A 13,688-nucleotide genomic window follows, 5' to 3' on the forward strand; every position below is an offset into this window, starting at 1 on the left:
TTGAAACGTGCCAGAGTTAGAGCCCTTCTGAACTTCGGGAGAGTAACATGGAACAGATATGGAGCTGGGGAGGGGATCCCTCCAATGTAGTGGCTTCATTGCATACATAGAATCATAGAGTTGGAAGAGACTGCAAGGGCCATCCAGTCCAACCCCCTGCCATGCAGGAAATTTAAATCAAAGTATCCCTGACAGATGGCCATCCAGCCTCTGTTTAAAAACCTCTAAGGAAGGAGACTCCACTACACTCCGAGGGAGTTTGTTCCACTGTCAAACAGCATAACCTGAGTCATATGGGAAACAGGCATGGTGAAGCAATAACCACACTGCCAAAGTGAAATAGAAAAGAGGGCTAATTCTGAAAATTGAAAGCACTTGATATCAAACTGCAAACAGCAGCTGTTTGATATCAAAATGCTGCTGTTTTCAAAATTACTCTATTTAATATAAAACCTGGGTAATTGTTTATTTTTTTTAATCTGTTCAATTTATATCCCTTTTTTCTTCCCATATGGGACCAAGATAGTTCACATTTTAAAGAAAATTCAGTCGAAACTAGTAAGAATAAAAAAAGTGTTAAATAAACTATCTGATTAAAAACAGCACAACAAAAATTAGAAGCATTTAAAGAATAACCATGTGGATAAAAGCATAGCACTGTATATATTAATAGATCGTCTAGCATGACTGTGGTGCGTTACAGACCGCCCCTTTGGGGCAGCCTGTAGGTGCACCTTTCCCCGCCGGATCAGGGCCTCAGTGGCCAGAGTGGCAGCCGCTGAAGCCCCGATCTGCCACTTTCCGGGTTGTGGGGAAGCGGCAAAAGGCCCCTTCCCCGCAGCCTGGAAAGGGGTGTCCTTGGGGCTTCAAGCCCCAAGGACACCCCGCGGCGGCGGGGAGAAGGAGAAAGGGATCGTTTGGCCCCTTTCTCCTTTGGTCCGCTGGGTGCAGCCGTCTAAAGGCTGCGCCCAGTGGACCAAACCAGGAAGGAGCTCCGAAACAGAGCTCCTTCCAGGGTTGTGGAAAGGGCGCCCTAGGCGCCTTGCCGCGCCCCCAATATGTCACAACCGTGCCGCCTCGTTTAGAGGTGGCGCGGTCATCACGTATCTATGGCGGCGGCCGTATGGAACGGCTGCCACCATTTTGTGCGTGCAGAGCGCGCACTAGTGTTAGGGCGGTGCAGAAGCACCGCCCCATCTTAACCCTAGTACGCGCTCCGCGCATACTTTTTAGCCCGTCTGTAACGGGCCTGTGTTAAAGCAAGGCCCTTGGAAAATGAAGTTCATGATTTTTTTTACAACAAAAAACCCAAGGCAGCAAAATCCTCCAAAACAGCCCAATGAGAAATGTACATTGTAGCTTCTAGAAGAATAATAATGTTGAACAATACTTGAAAAAGAAGAATGGAAAAGGAGGAAAGCATTGGCAGCTGGTGGAATCCTAAATAGGAGGCCTTTTGGGGGGTTGGAGTGGGCAAGAAAAGATGCAGAAACATTTTTTATGGGTTTCACTTCTTTCTTACTACTTGCAGTGCTGAAGACATCTATTTACATGTTTGTTGTTTGTTGTTAGCTGCCTTTGGATCAACCTTGGCTCATGGTGACTCTTTGGATGAGATGTCTCCAAGCTTTCCTTTCCTCTACCTCTCTGCTCAGGTGCTGTAGGCCAGATCCATGGTCTCCTTTACTGAGTCTATCCATCTGGGATCTGGTCTTCCTCTCTTTCTACTGCCCTCTACCTTCCCCAGCAACATTGTCTTTTCTAATGGGTTGTGCCTTCTCATGATGTGGCCAAAGTACAATAGACTCAATTTAGTAATCGTGGCTTCCAGGGAGAGTTCAGGTTTGATTTGTTCTAGGACCCAATTCTTTGTCTTTTTGGTAATCCACAGTATCCTCAGAAGTCTTATCCAGCACCACATCTCAAATGAATTAATTTTCTTCCAATCTGCTTTGTTCACTGTCCAGCTCTTACATCTGTACATAATAATGAGGAATACAAGGGCTTGGACATTTCTAACTTTGTGTTCAGCTGTATATCTTTGCATGTTAGGATAATATATAGTTATATATTATTTTAAATAATTTTGTGCCTGAAACAAATGTTGTGTGCTTTGAACCAGCAGAAAGTAAAGATGTTGCTATCTGAGTCACCCATGAAAAAGACCTTGGTTTTTGGAGTATTTTGCATTTCAGAATTCTGGATAAAGGAGACTCAACCTGTACATTTATGAGGGGAAAATTAAACAACAGAGAGTAATTTCAGATAGACTACAAAAGTAAAGATCAATGAACTTCTACAGGAATATTTCAATGGAAAATGTGTTACTTACGAAGTGTTTATGACTAGGCGATCCCACTGCCCTTTAATATCATCTTCAGAGGGCTGTTCAGTAATGTACAAACCATCAAATTCCAGTTTCCTTGCAATGTCTTTTTCTCGTTTGAATATAACAAGAGGAACCTTTCAGAAAAGACATTTTTTTTCATCATTTGGCATCTCCAAATGTAGCTAAATAGTTTCACATGTCTTGAAAATACCACATGTAACTTTTTACAGTACTAGAAAACCTCACACCTGGAAACAATTTGGTTTTAAGAACTGAAACTGTCATTTTGAAGATTATAGGATGATAGATAGTATAGTTGCCCCTTGAATCAACGCTGAACAAGTAAGTTGATTGCCTGTAACTTTCACTCTTTGAGCTATCATTTCTAACTCCCACATATGGGTTTTCTGTGCACATGTAAAGCCTAGTCTGGAAATTTCTAGAGTTGAGCAATATGGCACATGCCTCACATGTGGCTCTTGTTCTCTCCTCACATCCAAGTGTACCACTGGTTGGTTATTCCCCACCTGACTACAATGAGGCTGAAAGCTCAGTCAGAGGGTGCCCATAGAGATGAAGATAGTGACTCAAAGCATTGGCAACTGTATTGTCTGTTCCAGTAAAATGAATTGCAACAGGATAGATGTTCCTGGTAGCATATCAATTCCAGAGTTGAATGGTGAGATCTAGAAGTGTGGAGTGAATGTCACCTTGTTTGTATATGTAAAATGCTGTCATAGTGTTTTCAGAGATGACCCAAACTACTCTACCAATGGAGATGGAGATGAAAAGTTCAAAATGCCTTGATGACTGTGAGAAATTCTAAAGTACTGATATGAAGTCCTCCTCCCTAGGCAACCAATGACTCTTCACAATCAGTTATTTGTAATGGGCTCCCCAGCAGGAAAGAGATGTGACAGCAGTAAAGGTTACAGAGGGATCAGGAAACCAGAATGGCAACCCTAACAGCAGCTTGAAGAATTTTTTACAGTTCCCTCTTCAAAACTGAAAAAAACTGGGAAAAGTAACTGGTGTACTTGCAGCTTTGAGGCAGATGCTCTAAGGAACCCCTTTTCCAGGAGAGCAGCAATCTCTTCTCTCAGAATTCAAGAAGGAGAGGAAGGGTGAAACAGTTCTGATGGGAGACCAAGAAGCAAATTATAACCAAAGCAAACAATGGCCAACATCCAAGTCTTGTTGGTGATGTTCTGCCACTTGTAATGGCAGTAGATCCTGGGAGCACGAGGTGGAAAGGGGGATTTACAAAGAAAAAAAAAAAAAAAGGCTGTGATGGAAGTCCAGGAATTGAGTCAAAGGCAAGACCTGTGTGAAGGTCTTGGAGCTGGTGTTGTAATGGGAAGAACAGAACTGATGATGTTTCTGAGCTCCAGATGCATACAAAGATATCCGAGAAGATCTAGAGAACTAGAGAAAGATGAAGATTGTTTCCAAAACTGACAGTACAGTTTGTATTACTGTTGTTAGATCACTGCCAGCATATTGGCAATGATCCATGGTCTCATCCATTTTGGCATTAAATGAATCTGTAATCAAAAGGATGGTCTTCTATTCATCTCCTTAAGTCCCCCCCAAAACACCCCTTGAATGAAACCAAGCATAGCTGCAAAGAGGCAGAACCCCAGACATCACCTTTAATGCATAATTGCCACATTTCTAGTGGATTTAATTTATTGTGACACAAGGTGATGGTCTTCCTGATGTAACTGACTTGCAACACTCTACTGATCTTCAGGTAAAGAAGGAACAAAGGCCAGTATCTTATCCCAAAGAAACTGTGTTAGGGAGTCACACACAGCTGGAAGGTGGCAGTCCAAACAGGGAAGGCAGAAGAAGAGTAAAATAGGCATTCAAAAATGTCAAGCCTTTCTTTATTGGTTGAAGTGCTGCAAATCTTCTTGCTACTCTTCATCTGGGAAGCTTCCAAAACTAGAGACTAAGGAACTGGATGCGTAAAGCAACTGTTAAATTGATTTGTAACTGGTTGACCACTCAAACCCAAAGGGTGCTCAGCAATAGCTCCTCTTCATCCTGGAAATAAGTGATCAGTGGGGTGTCACAGGTCTCTGTCCTAGGCCCAGTGCTACTGAACATCTTTATCAATGACTTGGATGAAAGAATAGGGGGCATGCTCATCAAATTTGCAGATGACACCAAATTAGGAGGAGTAGCTAATCCTCCAGAAGAGAGGATCGACATTCAAAATTAACTTAATAGATTAGAAAGCTTGGGCCAAAACTAACAAAATGAATTTCAGCATGGATAAATATAAGGCACTGCACTTAGGGCAGAAAAATGAAATGCATAGATATAGGATGGGGGACATCTGGCTTAATGAGATTATGTGTGAAAGGGATCTAGGAGTCCTAGTAGACCACAAGTTGAACATGAGTCAACAGTATGATGGCAGCTAAAAAGGCCAATGTGATTTTAGGCTGCATCAATAGAAGTATAGCGTCTAGATCAAGGGAAGTAATAGTACCACTCTATTCTGCTTTGGTCAGGCCTCACCTGGAATATTGTGTCCAGTTCTGGGCACCACAATTTAAAAAAGATGTTAAGAAACTGGAGCGTGTCCAAAGGAGGGAGACTAAAATGGTGAAGAGTCTGGAAACCATGCCCTATGAGACATGACTTAGAGAGCTGGGTATGTTTAGTCTGAAGCATTTGAAGAGGTGTCACGCTGAGGATGAAGCAAGCTTGTTTTCTGCTGCTTCAGAGAATAGGACCCAGATCAATGTATGCAAGTTACAGAAAACAGATCCACCTCGACATTAGGAGGAACTTCCTGACAGTAAGAGCTGTTTGACAGTCAATCGAAGCCTTTATCAATCAAATGTTTGACAGTGGCACATGCTCCCTCGGAGAGTTGTGGAGTCTCCTTCTTTGGAGGTTTTAAACAGAGGCTAGAAGGTCATTTGTCAGGAATGCTTTGATTGTGATTTCTTGCATGGCAGTGGGTTGGACTCGATTTTATTATTCAAACCCATTTTACTTTTACTATTTAGTACTATCTAGATCTTCCACATGTATTTGGGCCAGTGTGCTATTCCCACGTGAAACCTCCTAGTGTTTCAAAAGCCATTATGACCTCTTAAAAAAACATGTCAGGTGCTGGAGATATAAAAATATGAAACCCTATATTCAGCAAGAGGGGTGTAGGGTATGCTAACAGCAGTACCTCTTGAATGTCTTGCAGTGTTAATAATGGCAACTGCACAGAAATAAGTTCTGGCAGTTTGGCAGGACCTCAAAGATTTCCCTGTGTGGTACTGTCACACTGCTTGCACCTGGTATTATGAATAAGGAGGAAGTCTGAGAAGATGGTGCCATTGGAACAGACATTTCCTCATGAGGAGCTAGAGCTACAGGAGCAGGAGCAAGTAGGTTTTTACACTAATCCATCTCATTGTAGTTTTTTGTGGGTTTTTCAGGTTATGTGGCCATGTTCTAGAAGAGTTTATTCCTGACCTTTCGCCTGTATCTGTGTCTGGCATCTTCTAAAACATGACCACATACGCTGAAAAACCCACAAAAAACTAAGGATGCAGGCCATGAAAGCCTTCGACTTCACATCTCTTTGTACTTAGATTCAGGGTCCTTCTTTTTCTTTCGTTCCAATGAAAGTCAAAGATTGACACTTGGAGCCAGAGTGAGTGTGCTATGAGTCACTTTTAACCCCATGATAGTCACTATCAAAGAAGCAACTTCTTGTCAGGGACAAGGTGATGTTGAGGATAGTACAGAAGCTGACAGTAGCGTACAACTGGATGAGATCAAAAAATTAGAAGATGTAACCATAATGGTGGACAGTACCATGAAAATAAATTTTGGCACCAAAGAAGACTGAGGTGATGAAGGTATATTCTTTGATTTTGATAGCTGTTTAGAAGGCCCTGAGGAAGTCTTTTGAAGATGAAGAGGCAGCTGCATATTCTGTGCCCTTAAGAGCTTGTTCCTAGAATGCACTTTAAGCTGAGAGGCCCAGATACATAAGGCTTGGGGAGTAACAATGGCTGGGAATATGACTTTCTCCCAAACAAAAAAGACACTTGAGATGCCCATAGAACAAGGAAACTTTACATCCACAAGTAGGGTAAGCTGTGAAAGGAGTTTCAGAGGCCATAACAGAGCAAAAAGAATAGAGAAGGGAAAGGTGGGGGGGAGTGCCTGCCCCCCCCCCCCCGGAAAGTAAGATAAGGATGAAAGAAACAGACCAAGAGAAAGAAAGGAAAAAAAAAAAAAAAGGAAAACAGAGAGGAGAGTAGCTTGGTGAGCTGGAATATGTGTGGTGGTGGTGGGTTTCCATTAAACTTACTCAGCTCTGGATTCTGGATGGCACAGAGACCACAATGAAGAAGAATATTAATATAGCTCTCTCTCTCTCTCTCTCTCTATATATATATATACATACATACATACATACATACAATCTCATGTTCTTCTATATATAGTTACCAAGACAGCTAATAACAAAAATACATAATAGAAGAATAATATAATAATGTTTAAAATTAAAACAGCAGCAGATAAAAAGAAACCCACAAAATGAATAAAAGGCCTATGGGTGAGGGGAGAGAAGCTATATTAAAATAAATGTTTTTATGTAGTCTGACAGAGAAGAGATTCTAGGAGAGTTTTGATAGCTAATTTATTGTGAAAATGAATCTACTAACCTTTAAACAATAATATCCAATAACACATACAAAAGAGATGACTGTATGAATAACAGCTAGAGCTCTCAATGTTGGTGCCATATAGCCTGTACTCTCTTGGAGTACATAGAACACCACTCCATCTTCATCTTCGTCCTCATCCAAAGCATGCCATAGATCAGAATCTTCTTCCATTTCTTCAAATGGCTCTTCTGTCACCTAATTTGATTTTAAAATACCAGTCATGCAAACAGATATTTCAATGAAAACAGTAAAACTGAGTCCATGGGAGCAAAATTTGTCCACTATCTTCTATTGAACATGTTGTTAAAAGGGAAAATTGCATTATAGATATATAATAATCTACCCTACAAGTATTTAAATTATATTTCAAATGACACAATGATGACAAAGCACTTATCCTCTTGGAAGGCTAAAAGGAAGAAGCAATTCAACCTCCAGCCACCTGTTCTTTTTGTATATTAGTCAGATCTTCAAATAGCCTTGTGCTTCTGAGTAATGCTTCTCAGGCCTATAGGGACATGACAGCTTGGGTACAGAAGGGCTTTGCCTTTCTGAAGGAAGCATCTTTCCACTTCCACTGTTCACCCTATTCATCCTGTTCACCCTATGTAGCATGTTAATGAGAAAGACTGCTGAATTTGCACATCCATTTCCTCATTCAACTAGTTCCATTCAACTAGGGACATGAAAATGAAAACCTTTGTATAACCTTTGCTGGTTCAGGATAATGAGTTAAGGACTGGGGTGTAATTTATGAAGGTAGTGGTGAGGAATCCAGATTCAGCATCTCAAGATGGTAACAGATTAGCTCGATGTGATAATTCTGTTTGCAGACGTGGAATACTGAACACTGTAATATTGTACTGGTGTTTGTGCAGCAACTAATAGAATGAACTATGAATGAAGGATTTCATAGCTGAAATCTCAACTCTGCCATGAACTCACTAGTCAGAAATAGACAAAGTACATTCAACTGGTTCATGTGTATTACAGGAGCAATAATACTTCTGGTTCGTGTATATTACAGGGGCAATAATACTTATCTATATTATGTTGTTTTAAAGATCAGAACAAATATAAAGTCTGTGAAGTATTGTAACACTGAATATGTAAAGTTATTATTCTAAAGGATGAGAAGTACAAGATAAAACACAAATTAAGTATGACACCATTTAAAAATTGTTGTAACTAAATATACATTTTTCATCTTTGGGATGTTTAGCTAAATTACAATTTATTGGGTTGGGCCCACAGTTGCTCTCATCAAAGTTCTATGAGTGTGTAGTCTAAAGGAGCTGGTGCAGCCTTCAGATTGTACACCAGGGTTTCTCAACCAGGTTTTCATGGAACCTCAGGGTTCTGTAAGAAGAGTCTATAAGGTGCCAATTGTTCTCTGCATAGGCACAGAAATATACCACTCATGTGAGTCAAAGAGACCACAAATAATAATTTTTATGTAGGGGTTCCCTGTGACCTAAAAAACATTTCAAGAGTTACTTCAGGGTAAAAAGGTTGAGAAAGGCTGTCCTACACTGTCCCATAGCGTTGAAAGACACAGAAGAACAATGTAGGAGTAGCTGTTTGAGTGTCAATTTTGGGGGTAAATCAGGATACAAATAAGGCCCTAGGTTTTTTTAAATTAAAATTTCATATTTCAAAAAAATAATTTTTAATCTTTAAAGAAAAAATATTTTAAAAGATCACATTTTACCAAATTTTCAATTTAAGCACATGAAACTGTATCTACGTAAGTACATTTAGGTTGTAATTAAAAAGTACAGTTGGCCCTTCTTATACACGGATTTTTTAATATACGGATTCAAGCATCCACGGTTTGAAAATGTTCCAAAAAAGTATAAATTTCAAGTATCAATCCTTGATTTTCCATTTTTTATAAGGGACACCATTTTGCTATGTCATATTTAATGGGAAGTGAGCATCCACGGATTTTGTTATCCACGGGGGATCTTGGAACCAAACCCCGGCATATAACAAGGGTCCACTGTATAGATTTAATTGCTGTCGTTGTTTATGTCACAACTATTAGCATCACATTCAGTGACATATAGGAATTACAATTTATGAGTAAAATTAGTACTTTTTTTTACTAAGGATTCTGTATGATGTGGTATAGGAGGAGGTCAATGGGGGGTGGGGTGGCACCATGAGTTATCGCACCAGATGACACCAACCCTAGCGATGCTACTGTCTACAGCCAGGGGACTATTGTATAACAAACTGCTCACAATTTCACAAGTGGTTTACCAGTCTCCATGTCTGTGCAAGTAAGGAAGCAGTGGCATGTGGTAAAGGGAGGAGGAAGCAGTGGCATGTGGTAAAGGGAGGAGGAAGCAGCTGCTTCCAAGTCACCAGTTTCATGAATATCTAACTTTGGTGCCTTCAAACTATAGGAGGAGTGGCTTAGAAAATGGCACTTTAAGCCAGCTTGTTCTGGTGGTTTTCATTTTCCTATCACCACAGCTGGCTTCTTTTCCGGTTTACTACAGCTGTCACCTCCTCCATCTTCTGTATAATTATGTCACTATAACTATAGAATCTTTGCTCAACATGTTGGTTTCGGATATGTCACTTTGAAAATCATGGTATTGTGCACAGAATGGAAACAGTTACATTACCTTGTAGAACAGCAGAATAAAGTTGATGGCAAATGCAACAAAAAGTGCAAGAAACCGTAAATTGTAGAAATTTCTGGCCAAATAATGCTGAAAATACAAAGGAGGTTATCAGTTTTTAAAGCAATACAAGATAAAACAGGTGTAGATTAAGAAAGGAAATCCAAATAATGCTTCTGTTTTCAGACATGACAGCATGAATCAATTTTCAAGGCTTCTCCTTCCATCAGTTCAGATTTCTTTTCGTTTAAGTATTTTGTTTATAATATTTGTTTCTATTATAACTGTTGTCTCTATTCATCAAAATCCTAGAACTCAGATGTTTCTTTAAGATGTGAAAAAAGCTGTTACTTGATTTTATTATAAAATCATTTATTAAAAGTAAAAAAAGAGATCAACATACCAACATTTTTGTCTGATACACTTCCAGTACTTTAAAAAAATTAGCCATAACTGCATCAGGTTTTTCTATCCTTTGCCCATGCCTTCGCTTTCTTTTCTTGGGTTCTTCAACTTCTGAATGTTCACAGTATACATCATCTTTGATCTTATCTTGTTTCTCACCATCCTCAATGCTAAAGGAAATGGCATAAGTCACAGCGGCAAATTTCAGTGTTTTCCAAAAATATGAGAACAAACAAAATTAAAGGATGAAGACACATAGATATGTGCACAAATATGATCAGTACAACGTACAGTGCTACCTCGGGTTACGAATTTAATTCGTTCCGCGGCGCCGTTCGTAACCCGATACATTTCGCAACCCGAAAAGCCGCTGGAAAGCCGCTAGCCGCTAGCCGCGCTTTGAATTTCGCGCCGAAAAGATTTTCGTAACCCGAAAAATCCTTCGTAACCCGGAACAGTTTTTTTAAATCTAACTTTTTCGTACCCCGGAAATTTCGTAACGCAGTGAATTCGTATCCCGGGGTACCACTGTATAGCAAATCAATGTCAACCAAAAAATGTATAGTGATGGACACTGGAGCACAAACATGCTAACTGAGATCCAATCTGCAAGGCAGAGATAATGCAGTTTAATGCCATTTTAACTGCCATGGCTCAATGCTATGAAATTCTGGGATTTGTAGTTTTGTGAGGTATTTAGCCTTCACTGTCAGAGAACTCTGGTGCCACAGCAAACTGCAAATCTGAGGATTTCATAGGATGGAGCCATAACAGTTAAAGCGGTGTCAAAGTGCATTAATTCTGCAGTGCAGATGCAGCCTGAGAGGAACTGAACCTGTGGCTACTAACAATGAAAAAGAATAATGGTAAAAGTGAGTAACTCAATGGAACATCCGTTCAAGTGGCTGCTACAATACATGGATTATGTAATTCAACCACTAAAAACAGGATTGGAAATAAAGCACCCTTATCATAAATCATATTGCCCATTGCATTATCATATCTTGAAAAATAAACAGTATTAGTGATAAGGCAGAAAGGGGGAGCAAAAATTACCAGAGCATTCTAACAACCTTTTTACAAGGAAAAACTAAAACATTTGGACCTTTTTAGTTTAGAAAGCAGGCTACTAAGGGAGAAAATGATTAATAAAATTATGAATTGTATGAAGAAAGAAGACAGAAACAAACTTTTCTGCCTCTTCCCAACACTACAAAAGTCAATTCAATAGGTTTGGTAGCAAGTGTAGGACGGATAAAAGAAATACTATTGTTGTTGTTATCTGCCCTTGAGTCAGTCTCAACTCATGGTGACCCTGTGAATGAGGCATCTCCAAGATCCCTATCCTCCACTGCTCTGCTCAAGTCCTGTGAACTCATGCCCAAGTCCTCCCTAATTGATTCCAGCCATCTGGTATGCACTCTTCCTCTTTTTCTGCTGCCTTCCACCTTCTCTAGCACTGTTGTCTTTTCTAATGAGTTATGTCTTCTCATGATGTGACTAAAGTACAACAGCTTCAATTTTATCATCTAGGCTACTAGAGATATTTCAGGATTGATCTGTTCAAGGATCCATTTGTTTGTCATCTTGGCTGTCCATGGTATCCTCAGCACTCTTCTCCAGAACCACATCTCAAATGAGTTTTTTCTTCTTTTTATCTACTTTTTTTTTTTACTGTCCAGCTCTCACATAGTAACCGGGAACGTCATGGCTTGATCTATTCTAACTTTAGTGCTCAGTTGTATAGCTTTACTCTTTAGGATCTTCTCTAGCTCTTTTATGGCTGCATTTCCCATTCTTAGTCTTCTTACTCTTGACTGCAGCCACTGTTCTGAACAAGAAATCAGGGGCAGGGACATGGTGGCTCAAGAGGTTAAGATGCTGATGCTGCTGATTGCAAGGTTAGCAGGTTGGCAGTTTGAGGCCCAAATGCCATATGATGGTTGGTGGGTTCAGAGTTAGAGTGTCCTTCCAAAGGGTAATCTTGTGAGCAGGACGTCCGATGTCAGGGGAGTTGTTCTTAATGTGGTCAAAAAGAATTGACCAGTCTTCAAAAAATGTGTATGGCTTCCTTTGTCCATTACAGTCTGAAAGTGTCAGAAAGTTTTCCCATTAACTAAGGGCCCGAACAAACAGGCCAAACTAAAGCTGCTTCAGGTCACTTTGGAAGTGTACTATTTAAATGCCGCATACATCCCAAGAGGCCAGAAACCATGCCAAAGGACTGAAGCACAGCTTTGGAGCAGCTTCTGGCCTCTTAAGATGCATGTGTCATTTAATCAGTGTACCTACAAAGTGACCTGAAGCAGCTTTATTTTGACCTGTCCTATTTCGGTCCCAAGTGTCCCAAACCTTTGACCACCAGTCAGCTATTTGTACATTCCCTGTTTTCCAGTTTATCATGATACATTCCTAGCTACTGCAATAAGAAATGTGATGAGCTTGCAATATTGACTGTTTTCTTTACAGTAGATGGACAACAATAAAAGGCATGGGCAAAAAGTTAGATTTTGTTTTAGAATTTACAACAGAAGAAATTCTCTTTCTACTTGATTACAACTGCAAGAATAACTTTGGTGCAAAAATGGAAAACAAAAAATATCCCAAGAATAAAAGAATGGTTAATTAATGTTTATGACAAAATTGAAATGGGTGAATTAACACAATTTCTTAGATTCAAAATGATAAACAATGGGGAAAAAAGGAATTGGCGACAGTTTAGGTCTGTTTGGAAAAAGAATAGGGAAAAATAGTTACAGTTAGTTTCTGAGAATTATATACGAGAAAATGGTAAGAGATGAGAAGGAGGGGGTGAGAAGAAGGGAATAGAAAAGGGAAAAATCAAATGTTATTAACAAAGAAGACAAACTTATTAGAAAATAGAGACTATTGAGAGGGGTGGGGTTGTCACTCCCAAAAAGATGCCAATATTCAAAAGAAGTCTGGATAGATTCAATGATGTTTACTGAAAGTAAATAATAAGGTTCTACCTATTTGAAAAGTAATAAAATTAGGATAAGATGTTAAAAGAAAAATATTATATGGGTTTGGCTTAATAGATAACATAGACGCAGAAACTGAAGGTATTATATGTGAAGGTTAGACTTCCATGTATAGAGAATTACACAAATGTATCCCCAAAATGATTAATCCGTGAAGTGTTTTGTTCCTTGCCACAGGTATGCTGTTTTGAGATGCAATCTCCACTCAATTAAACCCCAATTGTGAGAACATTGTTGAGATCCAGCCCGGCTCTTTCTTTAAGCAGCTGCCATGTTAGCTGGCTAGCCATGCTCATTCCCCATCTTTCATTTTTTATGTCTTTTATATAGCTCTTCTGTTTACTGCATCCAGTATTTTTTTTAAAAAAATATTTTCTTTGTCCTGTAGTGAGTAGTACTTGTCATATATTATCCCAATTCCAATTAAGAAATATTACTTCATATGTATAATTGATTTCGGTTCAGTTTATTATGCTAGGCAAAGGCCATGACAAATACAGTAATGTTATATATAAATGATTTATAGAATTGCTTGCCATAAGATGTGATAACAGTCAATAGCGTGAAAAGTTTTCAAACTGTGGTGAAGAATATCCAGCATTCAAACCTCATGTGTCCCAAA

The 13,688-nt window shown here is 39.4% G+C and overlaps 1 protein-coding gene across 1 annotated transcript in view; it reads right to left on the minus strand.

Moving 5' to 3' along the window:
• RYR3 (ryanodine receptor 3) overlaps nt 1-13,688 on the minus strand; it is a 442,959-nt gene that overhangs the window by 43,113 nt on the left and 386,158 nt on the right. The window contains exons 92-95 of the mRNA XM_089521997.1: nt 10,063-10,234; nt 9,663-9,749; nt 7,024-7,221; nt 2,333-2,463 (exon numbers count right to left, since the gene is read on the minus strand). Coding sequence (XP_089378123.1) covers nt 2,333-2,463; nt 7,024-7,221; nt 9,663-9,749; nt 10,063-10,234 — 588 coding nt within the window. The remainder of the gene's footprint in view (nt 1-2,332; nt 2,464-7,023; nt 7,222-9,662; nt 9,750-10,062; nt 10,235-13,688) is intronic.

Source organism: Sceloporus occidentalis, unplaced genomic scaffold (assembly GCF_023333645.1).
Source record: "Sceloporus occidentalis isolate IW3139 unplaced genomic scaffold, rSceOcc1.0.p SCAF_4, whole genome shotgun sequence".
NCBI lineage: Eukaryota > Metazoa > Chordata > Lepidosauria > Squamata > Phrynosomatidae > Sceloporus > Sceloporus occidentalis.